The sequence below is a fragment of the Peromyscus eremicus genome, chromosome 1 (genome assembly GCF_949786415.1).
Source record: "Peromyscus eremicus chromosome 1, PerEre_H2_v1, whole genome shotgun sequence".
NCBI lineage: Eukaryota > Metazoa > Chordata > Mammalia > Rodentia > Cricetidae > Peromyscus > Peromyscus eremicus.
In genome coordinates, this window is record NC_081416.1 from 179,772,582 (window position 1) to 179,795,761 (window position 23,180).

A 23,180-nucleotide genomic window follows, 5' to 3' on the forward strand; every position below is an offset into this window, starting at 1 on the left:
TCGTAACTGTCTGTAACTCCAGTTCCAAGGGATCTGATGCCTTCTTGTGGCCTTTGCAGGAACTCACACTCGTGTATACACAACCCACACATACACAAAAGCATACACAACTAAGAAAACATGTGCACATTAGGAAACTAGAATATGTAGATTAAATTCAGCTCTCAGCATTTTTGTAAATATTTTTTTATTGCAACACACACAAATATTTGTATAAAAGTAAAAAAAACCCTCAGTATGTATTAACATTTGAGACTAGAAGTCAGTAGATTTACAAAATGCCTACATTATTATTTAATGTAATATAAACCACAAAACAACAGTTTCCATTATCTGAGTAGAATGTCTGGTCTAGGCCCTCTGCTAAAGGTTTCTAATGCATAGCCAATTAAAATTTCTCCAACAACCCTCTAGGGTACCATTATTGCCTATATAACCATTATGGCTCTAGTAATCCACCAACATGCAAATCTCATTTTAAGAGACTGCCAAAGCATTTAAAGGTAAAACACTTTATATGGGGTGCTTAACGTTATCAATGTGGGGAAAATGTCATTATACGGTAGTAATTTTTAGCATGTAGGTCTTTGATTGTCCCGCAAACAAAAAGCCACATCTATCTTATGAAACGTCTGGATGGGGCGGGGGGAGGCAAAGAAATCCTATCTCATTGGAATGTTAGTGATCTGTTAATTTTTGTATACAAGTGGGCCAAAAGAAGGACCCCATTCTTGGAGGTTGTTTGGGGTCAGACTACACTCATATTTCTTGCACTGGAATGTCCACTCCTGTTTTCTGCTCCAGCTTATATACTGCTTAGGATGGTCAAGTAGGGATTTTTCTCTTCCTCGGCAATCAGAAACTCCTGGGTTTCCTTATCATAGTCAGTAATTCGCAGCCTAGAAAGACATACAAACAGAAAGCTCTAATTAATTCACTCTTCAGCTTTATAAGTTTTCTTATTTATATGTGTGTGTGTGTGTCCCTGTATGAGTTTATGTGCACCACATGTGTGCAGGTACCTGCAGAGGTCAGAAGAGGTCACTGGATCCTCTGGAACAAGGGTTACAGCAGTTGTGAGCTGCCATGGTGGGTGCTGGGAGCTGAAGTTGAGACCTTTGTAAGAGCAGCAAAAGCTCTTAACTGAAAAGCCACTTCTCCAGCTCCATCACACTTCCTTTTTGTGCTTTCCAACACTTCCTTTTCCCTCCATAATTTTTGTTTTCCAAGGTCAAGTTCGGGAGACCCCGACATTGCCTCCAAGTGGGGACATATCCACGCTATCCTGATTCTTCCACTAAAAACTGATTTGGGGACTGGAGAGATGGCTCAGTGGTTAAGAGCACTGGCTGCTCTTGCAGAGGACCTGGGTTCAGTTCTGCACATGGCAGCTGACAACCATCTATAACTCCATTTCCAGGGGATCTGATACCATCTTCTAGCCTCCAAGGCTACTGCATGCATGTGGCACACAGATATACATTCAGGCAAAACATCCATACACATAAAAATAAAAAACACAACGGAAAAAAATTTTAATTGACTTGTCAGTATTTGGGTGCGCGCGCATGCCTGCCAGAGGTCAATGTCAGGTGTCCTCAGTTATTGCCCATTGTATCTTTTTGAGATGGGGTCTCTCACTGAATTTGCCATTTATGAACTGGCTGGCAGCAAACTTTAGAACCTCCCCCCTGGCCCCCCCCCCCCCCCCCCCGTCTCTACCCTTGTTCCTAGCACTATGGTTACAGACACATGAGACCACAATCAACTAAAAAAGTTAATTGCTAGAATCTTAGATGGTCTTTTAATAAAAAAAAAATCTAGAGCCAGATATCAGGGTGAAAGGTGAAAGATCAGAGAAGCAGAGCAGCCAGCCACTAGTTCTTACCTCTAGGAAATCCTCAGTCTAAAGAGAGTGAGTTCCTGTCTCCTCACACCTTATATACCTTTCTCTGCCCTGCCATATTACTTCCTGGGATTAAAAGTGTGTGTGTGCTTCCCAAGCAAAGGCATGAGATCTCAAGTGCTGGGATTAAAGGTGTGGGCCACCACTGCCTGACCTCTATGTTTAATCTAATAGATGGCTCTGTCCTCTGATCCTCATGCAGTTTATTAGGGCACACAATATATCACCACAAGATCCAAACCCAGGTCCTCACACTTCTGCTGCATGCACATTACCTGGCTGAGCTTCCCTTCACATCTCTTACTTTGGCCACTTCTGTGGTATGAATTCTGCAACCCAACTGTAGTCTATTACAATTTGATGTCAACACCAAGAACAGTGAGTGGTGTAGGAAGCAATGATCTCATCTAAGCCTTAGGGTTTTGGATAGAAGACATGGAAAAAGGGCTTGAGAGTTTTGTTTTTTCCTTCAAGCCCCAAACAATTCTTTCCAAGATCTGAGTGTCTGGTCTTAGCCCTCTGGCTAACTTTCTCATGCGTGTGTATCCACACACATACAATCACAGTCACACACACACACACCCTGGTTCTGGTCTCCGTTTCAGTTCTGTATTAATTACTTTTCTATTATTGTAATAAAACATCATGACCAAGGCAAGACTTCCAGCGGGGAGGGTCAGTTTGGGCTTACAGTTCCAGAGGGATAAGAGTCCATCACCATTGTGGCAGGGAGAGTGGCAGCAGGCGCAGCAGGGTGACGCTGATCTTGAGCCACGGGCATGAAGCAGAGAAAGCACACTAGGGATGGTACAAAGCTTTGCAAGCTCAGAGCCCGGCCCAGTGACATACTTCCTCAAGCAAGGCCACACCTCCTACACCTACCCAAAGAGCACTCTCAACTGGGGACCACGTATTCACACATCTGAGCCTATGGGAGACATTTTCGTTCAAAGCATCACATGTATATTCTTATGTTTCAAGTAGCTTTGTGGGAAGGACCCATGTTCCTGGGGCATATATATATTCATTGCAGCACAAGTCTCTCTGAGACTTCCCATGGTGCTGCAGGAGAGCAAGAAACAACAACAACAACAACAACCACCACCACCACCACAACAACACCACCAGCAGCAAAAACTTGCCTGGTTCTGTAATAGTTACCACATTATCTGACATCTCTCTATTTTTGAACTTCTCCTGTCAAATAGCGACTCCTACTTTGCAGATCAAAGCCTGCAACAGGCACAGCATAAACACGGAGGAGCTGGAATCCAGCACAGGGCTGGATGGCTCAGAAGATGACAGACAACTCACCTCTTTCTACCTCATTAGGCATCCACTCCAGCTAGGCTAGGTACCCTTCTCAACCTCTAGCCAAAACCAAATAAAGAAATCTTGTAGGCACACAACATTTCTGGGGAGTGGAGGGGGGATTTGCAAGAGCAAATCTTCAGGAAGTGAGTCTGTATCTTCACGGGAGAGACAGCTGAAGTATAAACATTTTTTTTTGAGACAGGGTTTCTCTGTGTAGTCCTGGCTGTCCTGGATCTCACTCTGTAGACCAGGCTAGCCTCAAATTCAGAGACCCGCCCGCCTCTGCCTCCTGAGCCCAGCTGAGTTATAAACATTTTAACCCAACATCTGGTAGGCATATTCCACCTGCAGCCCATGGGCCACATGCAGCCGAGGGTAACTATGAAAGGGACTAGCACAAAATTATAAATTTGCACAAAACGGTAAGGTTTGGTTTTTTTGCACACCAATTGCACAGGTTTTGAGTGTGAACTGTATATGTGTGGCCATGTGGCGATGTCAGGTTGGATACCTCAGAAGGTTTTGATTTTTCTAGAAAAGAGTGGCCTAATAAAGTACCTAAAATGAGCCTGATATTGGGGTCTGGGGAGATAGCTCTCCCAACAGAGTGTTTGCCACACACGCTTGAGGTCCCGAGGTTAATCTCCAACACCCACATAAAAAGCTGGGGACAGTGGCACATGCCTGTGGTCTAAGAACCAAGAAGGCAGAGACTGGCAGATTCCACAGAGCTGGTTAGCCCCAGGTTCCAGTGAGAGATCCCATCACAAAAAATAACTGAGCTGGATGGCGTCTGATGGTGGATGGCGTCAGAGGGTGTCCTCTGGTCTCTACACTCTCCTGTGCACAATCCTCCCACGCATGTAGCCTGAACTCACCTATACACTTTCCAAGAGTTACTTTAACCTAGATAGGTTTGAAGACCATGGTGGGGAGGGGAGAGGGAATGAATCACAAAGATAAATGCTGAGGATTATAAAGATAATATATAATACATACCATATTTATGAATATCTTATGCTGATATTAAAGTAGTCTGAATATACTCGTTTGATATATATTTGTTTAGATGCCATATAGTCACATGACAAATGCATAATATGAAGCTTTATCTACAAGTGGACCACCCTAGCTCACTTAGCCTGTCTTAAATGTTCTCAGAGCACCCCCATTAGTCTCTAGGTGGGCAAAAAATTCAAACCCCTTAGCACAAAGCCCGTCTTATATTAAAGTGTTGAGTATTCATGCAATTATTGACTACTGTGTTGGAAGAAAAAAATGAATGGCTGTAAGGGCATGCCTTCATATTGTAGAGCTGAACAATCTTAGGTCAGGACTGTCTGCATAAACATAAGTTATATTTACAAGTATATTTATGTACTTTGTTATAGTAATGATAGTACCAAATGTCTCCAGTTCTTGGGCAAGAAAGGGCTTTATGCAATCTAATACTCTTGCAACAACAGCCCCAAGTGAGAGAACATTACTTGAATTTAAATTCGAATTTTTAAAGTATTTTACAGCTTCCCCTCCCCAAATACCAATTAACTGCCCATAGTCCCTCAGTGAGGGTGGGTTTCATGACAGGGATATGCCCGCTGCTGCAGCAGTCGCAGGATTATTATTGGTGTCACCAGCCACCTTATGATTGAATTACTTACACTTTTGGATGTATGTGTGTATGAGCATGCAGAGAAAGAGGTCAACCTCAGGTGTCACTCTTGACTTTTGAGATGGGGACTCTCATTTGGCCTGGAACTCACCAATTTAACTAGACTGGCTGGCCACTGAGCATGAAGGACCCTCCTTCCTGTTTCCACTTCTCCAGTACTGAGATTACAAGCACAAAACCCATGGTGTTTTTTCATGTAGTTTTTTGGGGACCAAACTCTGGTCCTCACGCCTGTGTGGCCAGCACTCTATGGGCCGAGCCATCTCCCCAGCCCTTATTCCTATCTTCAATTATTATGTTATGTTATTAGCTGCACATTTCAGATCTCAGTTAATCCCTCCTTGGGCCGAAGGGCTCTTCCCATCAAGGACAACAGAGGCTGGCTCACCCGAGTACATGCAGGGTACAGTTGTGTTGTTTCAGAGCCTCGCACAGCAGAGCCAACCCACTGCGGTCCAAGGCATTCTGCAGCAGGTTGACTCCCCACAGGGTCTTACTCTGGGTAAAAGTAGAAGCAAGGTCTTCACAACAGGCACTAGTTAGCTCACAGGCTTCCAACCTGCAACAAAAGGAACAGTTCCACGTTAATGGGTGAGCGGCGACTTGGTCATTTAGCCTACACTCACAGCACAGCCTCTAAGGACAGTCTCTTAAAAGCCCAGTGTTCATGACATCACATTCCCTTCTCTGGCAGATGTGACCACAACTGCCCATTCTCTGGATCCGTTCCTGTGGTGAAACGAACTAGCCCATTCCACTGACAGTCTGCTGTCCCAGCCCTTGAACCTGGGGGGAAACTGTACCTGGCACCAGGTAATACCGGGCTCTGAGCCTACACCTCAGGCATCTTGATTCCTTTTGATCTGAACCTGAAGATTCATTTTGCTATAAACTAAACTATGTCCCCTCAAAATTTGTATGTCAAAGTTCTAATCCCCAGTGCCTCATGGGGCTGGATTTTGAGACAGGGTCTCTACAGATGAAACTGAGTTATAATGAAGACAATAAGGTGAGATCTAATCTTGTGTAACTGTGAAGACACAGGGAGAAGACAGCCATTTTCAGGTCAACGAGAAGAGCCTGGGACGTACTCCCTGTCTTAGCCCTCTAGAGGAACCCTGCGGACAGAATAGCATGATCTCACTTGTAGCCTCTACAGCTGCATTTATCAATAAATCTCTGCTGTAAGAGCCATCCAATCTATGTTTGTCGTGGCAGCCAAAGCAGTCGCCACATCAGTTAGTCCAGACAAATAAGTCAATGAGATGTGGGCTAGGCACATCTGTCATCTCCAGTGGACATCCATCCATGTATCCATCCAACCATTTATGTACACAGCCATCATCCATATATGCACCCATCCATGTACTAGCTATCTATCCTATACATGCCTCAACTCATGAATACTATACATCTATGCCTGCAACCATTAATCACCCATCCATCCACCCACCCACCCACGCATCTGTGCATTCATCCAATAATCTATACACTCATCCAACCAAATATTCAGTCATCCATGCACTCATCCAATAATCTATACACTCATCCAAGCAAATATGCATCCATCCATGTAATAACCATCCATCCCATGCATGCAACCATCCCATCATCCACTCATCTACGGCATTCATTCATCCATCCATCTTGGCATCTATCCGTGTATCCCTGCATCTATCTACCCATCTATACATCCATTCATGCACCATCCACCTCTCCTGCCTCTATTCTCAACAGTGAGGTTGCCCCATATCACAGTCCCCCTGGATGACCAAGTTTTACAAGTATGCCCAGTGGAGACAGATCAGACCTGGCTTGACTAGCAATGAGCCAGCGTCACAGGCCCACCACTTCCAGTCTTGTGGTTTTGGAGTGGCTTGTTAACACAACCACTGCTAACTGCTACACTGTCCCTGTGGAGTTTTAATTTCTCTTTCTGCACACTAACCTCCCACCTCTGTCACCCTCAAGGACACAGCCATGACCTTGGTGACCCACCCGAGATTCTCCAAGTGACAGCTGGGTTGTTTGATAGCATCGCACAGAATCTTCACCCCAGTGTCTTTGATCTTGTTGTTGGAAAGCTGCAGACTTCTCAGGTTCTCGTTGCTGATGAGGACTTCAGCCAGGTGTTGGCAGCCGCTAGTGGTAATGAGACAACACCTCAAACTGCGAGGGAAAGATCACAACACAGTGGTTATTCCCTGGCCCAAAGGGGAAGGAAGTGTTTCACAAGACTCAGTGATGCCGGAGACTGCAGACAAGTCCGAGACTTTCAGATAACGTCATCTTCTCAGTGGTCCACAGAAGACGATGAGGTAAGCCAGGCACACCGAGATGTTAATGATGGTGAAGCAGGTCCAACACAGTACAGTGTAATAAAGTTAAAACGGGACGGGGAGATGGCTCCGAGGCTGAGAGCACACTGCTCTTGCAGAGGACCCACGTTTGGTTGCCAGAACCCATGTCAGGCAGCTCACAGCCACCTGTAACTCCAGTTCCAGGGGATCTGATTCTCTCTTCCAGCCTCCTTGGGTACTTGCAGGCACGCGGTGCACACGCATACACTCAGAAGCACACACGCATACAACAGGAGGTAAGTAAATATTTTTAAACATCGGAACAATATCCTATTAAATAATACTTTTGAGCAACAGTTGACTATGGGTGACCCACATGAAAATGGAGTGGGGACAGTATGGGTAACCCAGACCATGGCTAAAGCAGGGGTGGGAGGGGCTACTGTTCCACTTTCACGGTTTCTACACTTTGCATCAAGGGATGAAAGACAGTGTGGTGTTATAGCCTCCGCCACCCACATGGACGGGTAGATGACTGGGAACACTTGTTGAAGTCTGCTCTTTTCCTGAACGATCTTACATCCACCTGCTTTTTATGAGCACCAGTGGACGAGATTGTTTCTGAGGAGCCCATTTCTGATTTACCAAATACCTGTGTGAATCTAACACTGCTTTAAAAAAAAATGTCTACTTGTGTATGTGCCTGCCACATGTCAGGAGGTGCCCTTGGAGGCCAGAGGAGACATTCAGATCTCCCGGAGCTGGAGTTACAGATGGCTGTGAACCACTGACTTAGGTGTTGGGAACCAAACTCAGATTCCCTTCAAGAGAGGCAAGTGTTCTGAAGTGCTGAGTCGTCTCCCCAGCTCTGCACACAGCTAATCTGTGAAAGTATTTCAAGTGACGCTTTCTACCTCTTCTACTGAAGGTGTTTGTATTTTTGGCTTTTTCAAAGTACCATATGCTTTTTACTTATCCTTTTTTATTTATCTGTTTTTTTTTTTGAGGTAGGGTCTCATTCTAGCCCAGGTTGGCCTTCAGTTCTCAGAGAGTCTGCTAAGACCATCTCCCAAGTGCTGGGGTTACAGGTGCGAGCCACCATAAAAAGCTCCGTATATTTTACAGTTTATTCTCCGAGGACGACAACCCGAATTAACCAGTGTATTTCTACTAGTGTTTCATTGAAACCCCAGTCCGTTTATGGAGATCAGACTTTCTAAAGACTACTTCAGCATTTGAACATGGATTTTTTCACCATTTACACTGATTTGATAATATTGCATACGAAAGTCTCACCTGTTGTGACAGCCATATTTCTTCTAAGCAACTGAATTTTGATATTATATACTTAATTCAACAGCTGATTTCTTGTTGCTATATCGTATGTGATGGTTTGAAGGAGAAATGTCCCCCATGGCCTCAGGTATTTGAACACTTGTATCCTAGCTGGTGGCACCATTTGGAGAAATTTAGGTGGCATGCCTGTATATTTTTTTGGATTATGTATATTATATTATGAATATTATATATATATTCATTCATATAATCTACATAAAGTAAGTGGTTTCCTCCTCTGTTGTTCTCTTCAGAATGGCTTTAGAAATTCCTTCCCACCTACCCACCTGCCTAAAGAAACCTTTGGTAGGACTGCCAGGACTCTCGAATGGAAGGGTCTCCAGGCAATCTCATTTGGAAATGGAGTGGAAATTTCATCTCTGTCGTAAAATGTTTCACTTCAATTTTTTTTTAAATTTTAGTATTTGGGATTGAAGGTGGGACTTGGTGCATGAAGGGCAAGCACTCAGCCACTGAACTATTTCCTTAGGCCTCTTGTTCCTTTTGAGCTGGAGACGGGGTTCACTAATATATTACAGTTTTCTAGTCTCATGAATTTTTACAAATTCTTATAAATTTTTCTCTTTTCATGGTGTCTTCTGATCCACTGTGACCCATCTTCGGTTTTGCTGACACTTAAAGTATTTTTTTCTAACTTGCCAACCCATGCCATTAGGGTTTTAATAATGAGATTTATATATTTCTACATGTTCCCTTTTATTCTTTTTTAATGACGTTGGGATTTATTGAAGATGTATTTTTAAAGATTTTTATTTTTAATTATGTGTGTCTGTGGGGATAGGAACACATGAGTGTGGGTGCCTGTGAAGTCTGGATGAGGGTGTCAGATCCCTCCTGTGGAGCTGTAGTTAGTGGTTGTGAGCCAGCCACCTGACATTCCATGTCATTCCACTGGAGAAAACCGATTTTCCCTCTCCCAACCAACTTTTAATTACGCATTCAGTATTTTCAGAGACCTCAAGTGGTTTATACTTTTTAAAATACTTTTTTTCCTTTCTTTATAATGCTGGGAAAATCGTAAGATACTTTTAATGTTTTTAAAATATATTGTATCTGACATTTTCAGTGGTTTTTAGTTTCTAAAAAGAGCCAAAGCCATCATTAGAGGGGGAAAAAACCACATTGTGTTTTCATTCTGTTCCTTAATCCCTTCTAGGGAGGATAAAAATGTCGTGACTCTGAGGTTTCACAATAGATGACATAAAATTGTCCTCCTAAGTCCCAGACATCTGGATTTCTCACAGAAAGTCATTTGATCGTGGATAATAATCTACTCGGCATGGTCAAAACAACAACCACACTAAATTACCCAGACGCCTCTCAATTTTATAATCTGTAATTAAGAGTCTTGTCATTTCTCTCCCCATTACTGTTAATTTCCCCCTACGTAGAATTTTCATGCATATTAACAGGGTTTCTCTGTGTAGTTTTGGTGCCTGTCCTGGATCTCGCTCTGTAGCCCAGGCTGGCCTTGAACTCACAGAGATGTGCCTGGCTCTGCCTCCCGAGTGCTGGGATTAAAGGTGTGCGCCACCACTTCCCGGCCACACACGTGTGTTTGGGCCCCCTCTTCTATGTCTTACTCTTCCTTTGGGTTTGAAATGTCTCCCTGTAGGCTCCTATGTTTCAACACCTGCCCCACATGGGGGTCACTGTTTTGGGAGGTTGCGGTTCCTCTGGAATACTGGGGTCTGACAGGTAGATGTGGGAAACTGGGTGTGGGCTTAAGGGTTATATCCTTACCCCTACTTTCGGTTCCACTCTTGGCTTCCTGATGCACAAAGATGTGAAGAATTTTTACATACACTCTCGCCACCATGAGGCCACTCCACCATGCTTTTTCTCCACCAGGAGAGATTAGAGCATTCCATACCATAACCAAAATGAACCCTGACTCCCATAAGTCCCTTCTGCCAGGTATTCATCACATACGATGAGAAAAATCACAAATATACCCTTCTATATCCAGAATTTAGGGTCCAGTTTTTCATGTGATGCCATCCATTCATCTTCTAGCACCCACTCCAAACATCTTAACCATCTCTTGTACCTAAGTCACAATTCCTTCCTTCCTCTCAGCCCCTTGTGTCTATATTCTGAGTGGCTGCCCGTCACATACCAGAACGGTGACACAGAAGTCAAGGTACAGATCTGTCCCAGGGAAAAACTCATCGGGAAGCTGAGGTGGGCCACTGTAAGCTCCCTACTCTTAGGCATAGATGGCAGGATTCCTAGACAGGATCTCCACTTCCAAGCTCGAAGGAACCTACCAGAGCGACTTCAGGACACTGTCCGGGAGACTCAGAGCCTTACAGAGAACCTTCAGTCCTTTGTCCTTCAGGTTGTTGGTGCCAATGTCTAGGTGGCTCAGGGTTTTGTTCCGCCTAAGAACGTCAGAAAGGTAATCCCAACACTGCTCACTGAGGAAGCAGTTGGCCAACCTGTGGGAGGGGAAGATGGGCACATGAATGGGGCGGGGGATGTAACGTTTCCACAACTTTACACACAGTAACAAAATATTCAAGCAAGACAAGGAACTTCTGGCTTATCATTTCTTCTGATGCACATCAGATCTAGTATCAAAGCAGAGTAAAATTCACTGAAAATGCTTACGTTTGGAAGACCTTCCCCAAAGTTAACCTAAATCCTTTGTTAACAATGCCTCAATCACCTGGCTTTAATGATACTTTTTATGGCTACATGATTATTGTAATATAGGCAACTACATCCATGTTGTCTTATATAATAAGAATTTTTCATATCTTATATAATATGAAAAATATGCAAATATGTTTTAGTTTTGTGTCTGTTGCTGTGTCAAAAATATCCTTACAAAAAGCAACTTTGGGGACAGGGGTTTTATTTTAACTCAGTATTCCAGATTGCAGTCCCTTATTATGGGAAGTCGAGGGGGGCAGGAACTTGGAACAGCTGGTCACACCACACCCAGAGTCAAAGCCAGAGAGAATTAATACATGCATGCCTACTGCTCAGCTCAAGTTTCCCACTCTTAGGTAATCCAGGACCTAAACCCAGGGAATGGTGCCGCCATAGTAGGCTGGGTCTTCCCACATCAATGAACATAATCCAGACAATCCTTCACAGACAAGCTCATGGGCCCACCTGATCTACACAATCCTTCACTGAGACTCAGGTGAGTCTACATTGTGCCAAGTTGACCGTTAACACTATCCCAGTATGAAATATACAGGAATATACGATATGAAAAATTTTAATCACTTGGTCTCCTCCAAGGCACCAACCCATCTGTCTTTCTCCTCTGTATTCTAAAGACCCTAATCTTCTTCCATGTTAGCCTCCCCACTTACTCTATCCACAATGACATCAGAGGACCATTCAGTACGAAATGAGGTCAAGGGGCTCACAGGCATTCTTCTGACTGTCCCATCTTACAGCCCACTCTGCACGCCAGAAACAAGTTATTGACACAGGTCGATGTGTCTGTTTTAGACACTGTAATCTGATCTGTCATCTTTTGAAGCCTAGTAATCAATCCTTTGGTATCTATGGGTAGCAGGGGTGTGTATGGGGGGCAGGGAGGCAGATTCACTGTGGATGCAAAATTACACAGGTGCTCAAGAGCTGTATGTACAATGGTTCAGTGTGTGTCCAGAACCTGTCCACACTCTCCCATATACTAGCTCCAATCTCCTCCAGACTCCTTATAATACGCAATACAATTTAAACACCAGCTGACTGCTGTGCCATATTGGTTAGGGAATAACTAGAAAAATAAATCTGCAGTTGTTCAGTTCAAAGCCAATTAAAAAATTTAAGTATTATTGTGTGTATGTATCTATGATGTGTGTGGGTGCGTACCACAGTATAGAGAACAGATTTACGGAGTTGATTCTCTCCTCCCACCTTTACGTCGGCTGTTTCGAAGGTTGACCTTGAACTTGCAATCCTCCTGTCTCAGCCTCTTGAGCAGCTAAAACCACAGGGATGTGCCACGGAGCCTGCTGTGTGTGTTTTAAAGATTTTATTTTTAATTATGTGTATTCATGTGTGTCATGAGTGGGTCTGTCTGTATGAGTGAGGGTACCCGCGGAAGCCAGCAGAGGTTGATTCCTTGGGCCTAGAGCTACAAGCAGCTGTTAAAGTTGCCTGACCTGGGTGCTAGGAAACAAATGGGTCTTCTGTAAGAGCAGTGTGTGTGTGTGTGTGTGTATGTGTGTGTGTGTGTGTGTGTGTGTGTGTGTTCTTAACCACTGAGCCACCTCTCCAAACCCCCTCACAGCTTGTCTGTGATTCTTAGGTGTAGGCTTTGAAATTTCTGCTCTGGGCTCTTTCAGTGGGCAAATATCAGAACTAATTAATTTCTCTGTGTGGTGTGTGACAGAATGCCTCGGTCACCAGACAGGATTCCTACCAATACCTCACTCTGGTACGTGGGTAAGCACAGAAAGGTATGACAGTTCAAGGGAAGAATGTGGAACTGTCCAAGCACCCTATGGCTGCATCCTAAGCCCAAGGTACAGTCTTAGCCCATTATGGATGCCAACAACACCCTCACTCCACCCCTATGAAGACTCACAGCTACCCACACAGGCGCCCCTTTCCCCACAGGAGACTGACTGTCCTCTGCCGGTTTGGAATAAACAGGCCGGCCTGTCTCTCCTCCCACTGTCTGTCTTGCTATGTGGCCTCAGAAATCTAACAGCGTGTACTTTGCTGTATGTGAGCCCCTGTGGAAGAGGCCAGAGGCTGTCGCTGTGTCTTCCTCAGTTGCTCCCTGCCTCGTTTTGAGACCGGGGCTCACCAATACGGCCCCTCCTTGAGCGTTAGGACCCACCTATCTTCGCCCCTCCGCTCCGGGGTTACAGATAGTGTCAAGCACTCACCGTCAGTCAGTCAGTCAAGCCCCGCGGTGAGTGCTCTCACCCACTGAGCCATCTCCCCCATCTCCCCGGCAGTTCTCTGCAGCGCCCCCCCCCCCCCCCACCATGGCCACTTACACTAAGTGCTTCAGAACACAGTCCGGGTGGCACAGAGCCTTGCACACCGAGTATATCCCTTTGTCCAGGTTGTTGGATGCGACGTTAAGATGCCTCAGTGTCTTGCTGCTGATCAGGATGGAGGCAAAGATCTTGCAGTCATCGGGCGAAAGCTGACAGCCTGCCACCCTGGGGGCGGGGGAGAGAAGAATGTCATATTCTTCTCTGACTTCAAAACAATTTCCCTGGCTATCCCCGTGAAGGTTAGGGACCTCGCAGAACTTGACACTGTTCTTAAAAAAATAAAGATATTTTTAATGTGTCTAAGTGTTTGCCTGCATGTATGTATGCACATCACATGTGTGCCTGGTACCTATAGAGGCCAGAAGGGGGCATCATACCCACTAGAACTAGAATTACAGGTGGTTGTAAGCCATTCAGTGCTGTTGCTGGGACTTAAACCTGGGTCCTCTGCATGAGCAGCAAGTGCTCTTAACTGCTGAGCCATCTTTCCAGCCCAGTTTTTTTTTAAATTAGATTTATTTATTGAAGCGCGCGCGCGCGCGCGCGTGTGTGTGTGTGTGTGTGTGTGTGTGTGTGTATGTTTAATGACCTTGAGTTACCAGCTGTAATGTACACTATACTGGTAAACTGTGATGTGCTGTTTAAGCTTGCTGAAACTGGACTCTGGGCGTGAGGGGGTTTTCCCGCCCCAGACTCCAGTGTGTTTATTGCAAATGTCCCCTAAGACTCCTTGTCCAGGGAGGGGCTGGCCCCTCTGGGTCCGTAACAGGGACAGGAGAGAGGACTCATGGTGTGAAAACACTGTGTTCCTGGGAAGGTAAGTCAGTGTCAACAAGGTTACTACTGTTTACTGTTTAATGCTAATGGCCTGCAGTGGGAAAGGAGGGTGGGAAGGGGGAGGGACTCATGGGTGGAGAGGATGCTCTACTCTGCCTAGAACTCTCTCTCCACCCGCAACTCCTATTGGGCTGTTTCAAGGCTTCCCCAGTCATTTCTGCTGGACGAGCGTAAGCACCTGTCTCGCTCATGTTATTTTCGGACATTATCTATCTGCCATCATTTGTTCTTTTACTTGGGGGCCCCAAAGGAATTCCCTCTGACTGCTTCAGTGAGGTTTCCCCAGTCAATTTCCACTGGATGTTTGTTGGTCTCGATTGGATGCTATCTTTAGTTTTCTCTCTCACTGGGCTAGCCTTGTCTCTGATAGACGTGCTGGTGCCTGATCTGATTATAATTTGCTAGTTTTCTGTGCCTTCTTTCTGCTGCTTGCTACTGATTTTTTGTTTTAGTTTTTCGTGCTATATATTCAATAAACTCAATTATTCAAAAGCAGAAGCCTGGCTACCATAGAACCACACAGAACACCAGTATCCAGGGCAGAAAAATAGGCCAAGGACTGCACATATCAGGAACTGTACTCCTCCATATTCATCCCCCGTGCCCTTTTCCGTCACTAGCCCCAAACAAGGAACCACTGTCCTCACCTCTAATACCACACAGTCTTGTCCATCTTTGAACGTTATATGTGAACCACATGATAGGCTTCTGAATCCAATTCATCCCACAACAGTACCTGAGATTCATCTAGATCTGATCAATAGCCATGGAGTTTCTCATCTAGCTTCCTGCCTGTCAGAATATCAACTTTTCAGGTATGAACACCTGCCATGCATGGTTCTGCATGGCATCTTCCAGCACATGGAGTCACGCAACCATCGAACGTACACTTAGCAATCAGTGAGCGTTCTGAGTTTTAAGGCATGTCAGAATCCACGGAAGCTGGGCAGAGGCAATGGTTTCCTAAGTGGCTGTAGCTATCTAGAAATCAACTTTGACATCCCATAATCAGTTTAATTAAAAAAAGGCTTAAAAGTAGACTTATGCATTTATTTCACGTGTGTTTTGCCTGCATGTGTCTGCGCCACATACACACCTGGTCAGAAGAAGGCACAGATCCCCTGGAACTAGAGCTACAGATGGCTGTGAGCCATCATGTGGGTGCAGAGAATTGAACTCGGGTCTTCTGGGAGAGCAACAAGTGCTCCTAACAGCCCAGTGTTTTAATTTTTTAAAAATGACATTTACTAATTTATATGCATGTGGAGCAAAAGAGGACAACTTGTGGAAGTTGGTTCTTTCCTTTCTCCGCGTGGGTCCTAGGGACAGAACCCAGGTTGTAGGGTTGGCAGCAGGTGCCTTAACCCACCGATCCATCTCACCGGCTAGTGTTGTCAGTTTTTAAGGTGACTAAGTTTACACATGAATGGCAGAAAAACAGGGCCAGTTGTGGTGGTGCACGCTGGTAGAATTTGCTGAAGGAGGCGGAGGCAGGAGGATCACGAGTTTGAGGCCAGCCTGGGCTACACATTTTAGTCAGGTGGTGGTGGCACATGCCTTAAATCCCAGCATTCAGGAAGCAGAGCCAGGTGGAACTCTGTGAGTTCGAGGCCAACCTGGTCTACAGAGTGAGATCCAGGACAGCTAGGACTGTTACACAGAGAAACCCTGTCTCAAGCAACAACAAAACTGTAGTCCTCCTGTGGTTTTGATTGTCAGGTTGACACAATCTACAGTCACCTAGAAAGGGAGTCTCAATGACGGATTCTCTAGATGGGGATGACCTGTGGGCATGTCTAGGGTGATTTTTTTTTTAAAGATTTGTTTATTATGCATACAGTACTCTGTCTGCATATATGCCTACATGCCAGAAGAGAGCACCAGATCTCATTACAGATGGTTGTGAGCCACCATGTGGTTGCTGGGAATTGAACTCAGGACCTTTGGAAGAGCAGCCAGTGCCCTCAACCCTATGGGCGATTTCTTGATGAAGTCAACTGAGGTGGTAAGACCCGCCCACTGTGGGTGGTACCCTTCCTCAGGAAGGAGGATCCTGAACTGTATACAATGGAGAAAGTTAGCTGAGCACTAGCATGCAGACATTCATCTACTGCTCTTTGCTCTGGACTGCGATAGGACTACCTGCTTGGAGTTTCCGCTACCCTGACTTCCACCAGCGGTGGCCCCATGAGCTGGAACTCTGAATTCAATGAACCCCCTTTACTCTAACGGTGCTTCTGCGGGGGTGTTTTTTGTTTGTTTGTTTGTTTTTAAATCACAGCCAGGAGACGTCGGCGAGCCAGGCAGACGCCAAGACTTACAGCAGCTTTTCTATGTTGCACTCCGTCTGGCTCAAGACGTCACACAGCAGTTTCACGTCGCTGTGGGAGAGGAACGTGAGGCTGAGGTTCAAGTGCTGCAAGTTATGGTTGTGGGTCAACAGGTCGAAGAAGAGGTGGTTGTCGCACAGGAAGGACACGTTGTTCACCCTGCGGAACACAGAGATCCGTCAGTCCCCATCCAGCCTGCGCTCTGTCTCTGACCGTCTATGTCCCATAATGACCCAGTGATCACAGCTCACTGGTTGTCAAACGGGGTGATTTTTCTCTTCTATGTGGAACTCTGGAGGCAAGGTTGGCTGCCACAAGAGGAAGCGGCCAGCAAGCATCTAGAAAGAGGAGCCCGCACACGCTCTCCTCATCCTACAATTCACGGGACAGCGGTGCCACGCCAGCCAGATTGTAAGCCTCCATTTACGCAGTTAGCTGAAAGGTAGTGGGGGCTTAGTTACTTCCGTGATATGACCGAACCAAAGTTGACCTTTAACTTACTCAAGAACTTGAGGGGCACAGCTCGGATGCTTCAGATGATTATACAAAACCAAAAAGGCTGACTCGTCGAGACTGGTGTCTTTCACCTGGAGGACACGGATGTGGTTGCTCCTTACGAGCACGGAGCACACCTCTTGCCAACAGACGAGTAGCTTTTCCCTGGAACGGAGGAGAAAGAAAGACATTCCGTTGTTGAAAAGTTAGTTCACAGGGCTAGAGAGATAGCTCACTGGATCAGAGCATCTGCTGTTCTTGCAGAAGACCCGAGTTCAGCTTCCAGCCCTGACATGGTGGCTTACAACCATCCTTAACTCCAACTCCAGGGCAAGGACATCCTCCTTCTGGCCACCACAGGCACCGTATGCACACGATGTACGTGCACGTATGTAGGCAAAACATTCATACACACCAAACAAAAATAAATGATAAAGCCTGCCAGTGCTTTCAAATCCTACTCATTTACAAAAACAGTTAGGTCAATCCACTCACAGCGTGTGAGTGTAGCGAACCGACTCCCCAAGTTAGGGTAGCCCACTAAGTTCAGGCTCGAAGTTCTTAGCCAGACACGGGGCAAGGTCTGTGGGGATTCTGTTGTTCTAGTTTGAGGGTAGAGGTACAGTTCGTATCTATTGGGTAAAGGCCGGAAGTGTTTCTGAGAACCTTAAACGTTGGGAACCAGATAGACCACCAGGATAGACAACCCAGATGCCTTGGTGGTGCTGAGGCTGAGAATCCTGCCTTACAGATAACTTTGCTGGTTTTACAGCGAGAATGAGGCAGGATGCCAGAGCCACCCAGTCAGAAGTTAGAGCAAGAATCTCCTGGGCTCAGGCTTAGCTGTGACTACGTGCTGGGCATAAAGTCTAGGATAATATACCTGACTTCTCTGCCCACTTTCCCCACCTCTAACAGGATAATCAAATTTGCTTTCTAACAGTTCTTTCTCTCTCTCTCTCTCTCTCCCTCCCTCCCTCTCTCTCTCTCTCTCTCTCTCTGTGTGTGTGTGTGTGTGTGTGTGTGTGTGTGTGTGTGTGTATGTGTAGTTCAAAGGACAACTTGTAGGGATCAGTTTTCCTACCACACAGTCTAAAGGACTGAACTTAGGTCATCAGACTTGAGTATAGTTACCTTTAAGTGCTGAGCCATCTTGCCAGCTCACCTTACATGATTTCTGAATGAGTCAGTTTATAACATGTTTTTGTTTGTGCATGTTTGCGAGTGTATGCACCCATCCATGTGTGTGCACCCATCCATGTGTGTGCATGTATGTGCTTGCATGTCTCTGCCTCCCTAGTGCCGGGATTATAGGTCTTTGTTGCTACGCACAGCCTTTTTTAGAACAATGTGGATCCTGGATTTCTCATACTTGTATAGCAACTGAGCCATCCCCATACTCCCAATAACGTTTTACTTTCAAAAGGCGGTTTGCAGTTGGGAGGTCAGGGAAGTCTGAGGGGGGAGGGGGAAGAGACTGAGTGTGACACTCATATCTCGGAGGGGCAGAAAACACACGGGACAGAGACCACCACACTCCATCCTCACAATAGGGTGGGTTAATACCACTGCTGTTTTGATGATGAGGTCACTGGAACTAAGAAAAGGAAAGTCTCGAGGGTAAATTCCAGGGCTCCTAAAGAGTCAACCTAGTCTGTGCTGCTGCCAAAGGCTCAGAAGTCTGCCGCCAGCCTTGATTACAGAATGAAGAGAAGGCTAGACCGTGTCTCAAAAAAAAAAAAATGAGCTGGGGCCGCAGTTCCTGGTAAAGTGTTAGCCTAGTATATACGAGGCCCTGGATTCTAACCTCAGGATGGAAAATAGAACCAAGAGATCACAAATTATACACATGTATTTCTGTTGTTTGACCTTTTCTTTTGGGCAAGGGGGAGACAGGATCTCACTCTTTAGACCAGACTGACCTGGAACCCACTATGTATGCAGCCCAGCCTAGTTTAAAATGCTCAGAGATCCTCTTGCCTCAGTTTCCCCAAGTGCTGGGGTTACAAGTGTGAGACTCCATATGTGACTCAGCTTGATTACTATTTTTTATTCTTTAGATACACTGTCTTATGGATACTAGGCTTGCCCTGCACTTGCTATATAACCAAGGACGACCCTGAGTTTCTGATGGGCCTCCACTACCTGAGTGGCTTGGCTTACAGGCATGGACCACTGTACTCAGTTTTCTATGATGCTGGGGAGCAAACCCAGGACCTGTGCGTTACTATAGTAATACTATGCCAACTGTGCCACTTCCTTGGCCCCTGGATGTGATGAACTGATACATCACCTGCTACTCTATAAATAGGCACAACTAGTAATAATCAAAAAAGCCAGGCATGGTGGTGCATGCCTTTACTCCCAGTACTCTGGAGACAGGCAGATGGAGATCTGAGTTCCAGGTTTGCCACAGCTACTTGTCTCAGAAAAAAAATAACAAAAAATAAACAATAAGATCAAATGGCCTACCTGGGCTCAAAATGGAGCCCACTGGACTGGAGACAGTGCACCGGTTAATTTAAGAGTGCTCATGTTTCTTCAGAGAGTAAGAATTTGGATCCTGGAACTCATACTGGGGCAGTCCACAAACCATCTGTAATTATAGCTCCTGGGGACCTGATGCCCACTTCCAGCCACTGAGGTCATCTCTACACATGTGCATACTCACACACAGTCACATACACGTAAAATAAAAAAAAATCTTCAAAGAACGGAAGCTGTCGCGCTGGGGAGATGGCTCAGCCATTAAAGGTGAGGCTCACAACCAAAAACGTAAGAACGGAAGCTGTTGACAAAAAGTGGCTTTTGTGTTTTTCCCCTTAAAAGCTCTATTTTGTTTTAAAATGTATTGTTTAAAGATATATTTCTATTAATTGAAACAGAATTATATCGCTTTCCCCCTCCCAGCCATCACGCCCTCCACTCTCAAATTGATAGCCTTTTAATTTATATATATATGTATGCACAAACACACACACATATATACACACATGTATATATCTATATATATATGTATAAAATATACACACAAACATATATACATATATACACATACATACACACAACCTGCTGAGCCTTTTTGTTATGTGTGTGTATGGGTTTCTGGGCTTGACCCTCAGCATTGGACAACCAGTTAGGGTGAGTTTTGAACCAGGATTCTCTAGCCATCATCAATCCACAGGGGCAGAGTCCGAGCACGAGACGGAAAAGACAGTGAATGGACTCACATATAGCTATACTCCTGTTCATGCTGCAGGACATCTTGGGTTGAAAAGGAGAGTTTCCTCAGTGTAGAACAGTACTTTAAGCAGTAGGCGGCGACAATCAGATCAGAATAATCCTTAGCCACGAACTTGATATGCTGCATGAAGCTCATGGCCTGCATGGTGAAGACGTCGTCCTCCATCTCATACAGACAGTAGAACAGCTTCATGCCGTCCACTTCTTCTTGAAGGTCTTCGTTGACGCTTATCGTTTCCAGGCACTCATACAACGTCTCCTTTACCTTCTGGGACAGCTGGTAGCCAAAAAACACCTCTAGCTTTTCTTGTTCCGATTTGTGCAAAAGGCCAAAGATGAAGCAGCCCAAAAAAATCCACTGTACTTTCACTTTCTTTAGAAACGTAAAGAGGAGGGTCTTGATACTTCGGACATCCTTGCTAGGATGGTCCCCATGGCTCTTCACCAGATAAAAGATGGCGGCACAGAACTCCTGGATAGACGGGTGGAAGAATGTGTAAAAATGCTTGGACTCCCTGCTCTTCAGAAGCAGCTTGATGTCCAGCAGTGCCGAGATGTCGCCGTCGAGGATCCCCCCTTTCCTGAGGTCCTCTTCGCTGAATGCAAACTTGTCAGTCCACACGCCCTCGGCGGCCAGGTAACACAGGCTCTGCAGCAGCTCTCGGCTCTTCTCGCTTGGATACTGGGCACTTTGGGGAGTAAACAGACTCAAGATGTAAGCGGTATACACGGAGGTGGTACGTCGGCAGACAGAGACCGGGTCTCCTCCCTTCTCTATCTCATTTTTCAGACAAGTAGCCACCACCCAGCAGAGCAAAGGGACCTGGCATATACTGAACACTTGTTCGTTTCCTCTCACCAGCCTGAAGATTTCTTGGGCTCTGTTCTTATCTTGGAACAAGCCTCGGATATACATCTTCCTACTGCTCTCGTCGAAGCCCATCATGATTTTCATTTCTGTGTAGTCTATCCTGTCCTCCAGTTTATCAAAAGTCTCTGGGGTAGCTGTGAGGAGGAGAGAGGCTTCTGGGAGCATCTTCCTCCTGAGCAAACTGCTCAGCAGTATATTCACCGGCCGCTTCTCCACCCAGTTATCACACAGCTCCAACTCTGGTTCGGTCAAATCACAATTCAGCCCTTCCAGGCTGTCAATGATGAACAAGAGTTTCTCCGGTTGGGATAGTATCTCCACTATGGGAGCTGAGGGGCTGGGCCACTCCCTGGATATCAGTTCGGCCAGGCTCGTTGTCTTCAGTTGCTTCACGTCTTGACAGCAGAGGTAGAAGATGTAGGAGAATTTATTCTGAAACACCAGGCCTTCTGACCAGGCCAGCATTAACTTTGCCAACATCAGTGTCTTGCCGATTCCTGCCACTCCTTTCAGAAGCACCGTGTGTGTTTTCCTCTCGGTTACCTTGGAAACAAAAAGGTGCTCAAAACGATTACATTCATCCTGGGTGAACTTCTGCTTCAGGAAATCCTGAGTTGGGATGTTGAACTTTCTGGACCAATCCTGGGTCAACTTATTCCTCAAATGAGCCTGATAGATCTTTGGGTGTCCTGAGAGGAAAAAAAAATCCACAACACATCAAAGGTAAGCATTCACACATATACGATCTGACCTTGACATTTTAATTCTCAGGATGTACCCTTAAAAAAATATTATGTGTGTGTTAGTGGTTTCTTGTGGTTGTGGAGCTCAGAGGCATTGAACCCCTCCTCCCACTAGAGGAGATACATCTGGCCATGAGCCACCCCACATGGGTGCTGGGAATTGAACTCAGATCCTCTGCAAGAGCAGGGCATGCTCCTAACCACTGAGTCATTTTTTTCAGCCTGCTCACGATGTATGTTTTTAGGAATCTGTAAGCTGTGGGCCCAGAACAATGCTGGTTAATGTGAGCTTTTCACTGGCCCTTGGGCACAGCTTCCATGTGTGTGTCTCATGAATGTTAGGTTATTTAACTATCACGTGCTGTTTCAGCAAGCACTTACACATCCCGGGTCTTAAGGGGTCCCCATCTCAGCCACGCCCCAGGGGCAGGTCACAGGCAGGTGTGGCAGTTACTTGTTGCCACACTAGGGGCAGTGCTTGGAGGTCAAAGCTGGAACAGCGACCCACTCCACTCAGTTGGGAGTACCACTTGAGAGGACACACTCTGCCCTGCTTGGGACTCTCCCTGTCTGGGAACCACAGATGGCTCTCTTAAAGAGGCCTCCCCAGTCAATTTCTATGGAATGTTTTGTGTGCCCATTTTGATGATGTTTTGCTATCTATCTACCCACCTATCACCTCTCTATCTACCTACCTATCACTTACCTGCTATTTATGATTTTACTTTAAATTGCTATGTACTTAATCATTGTATTCATTCAAAACCCAAAGCATGGCTATCATAGATAATTCTCTAGGCCATACAGAACCCTGTGCTGTGCATAGCTGTTCTCCTGGGGCAGCAGAAAGGCCAACTAGGTATGGAAGACTGCATGGCCCCCCAAACTTGTCAACCTGGACCACATACATAGATGCACATACCAGGAGAGTGTAATTGCACATGGTTACCATGACAGCACCAAACTGTAAAAAACTGTATCACAGTCAATAGAAGATTGACTCCATAACAATGAAAACAGGCACTATCACACTGACGTTAAAAGTTTAGAATTAATGGGGCTGGAGAGATGGCTTGGTCGTCAAGAGCACTGGCTACTCTTCGAGAGGTCCCGAGAATGGTTCCCAGCACA

General features: G+C 45.6%; 1 protein-coding gene across 2 annotated transcripts in view; it reads right to left on the reverse strand.

Moving 5' to 3' along the window:
- Positions 1-208: 208 nt before the first annotated feature.
- The window catches only part of Nlrp4 (NLR family pyrin domain containing 4), a 34,040-nt gene continuing 11,068 nt past the window's right edge, over positions 209-23,180 (reverse strand). For both annotated transcript variants that reach the window (XM_059253617.1, XM_059253618.1), the window contains exons 4-11: positions 20,423-21,995; positions 17,199-17,357; positions 16,689-16,856; positions 13,528-13,695; positions 10,819-10,989; positions 6,891-7,061; positions 5,281-5,451; positions 209-899 (exon numbers count right to left, since the gene is read on the reverse strand). In XM_059253617.1, coding sequence (XP_059109600.1) covers positions 806-899; positions 5,281-5,451; positions 6,891-7,061; positions 10,819-10,989; positions 13,528-13,695; positions 16,689-16,856; positions 17,199-17,357; positions 20,423-21,995 — 2,675 coding nt within the window. In that variant the 3' untranslated portion in view covers positions 209-805. The remainder of the gene's footprint in view (positions 900-5,280; positions 5,452-6,890; positions 7,062-10,818; positions 10,990-13,527; positions 13,696-16,688; positions 16,857-17,198; positions 17,358-20,422; positions 21,996-23,180) is intronic.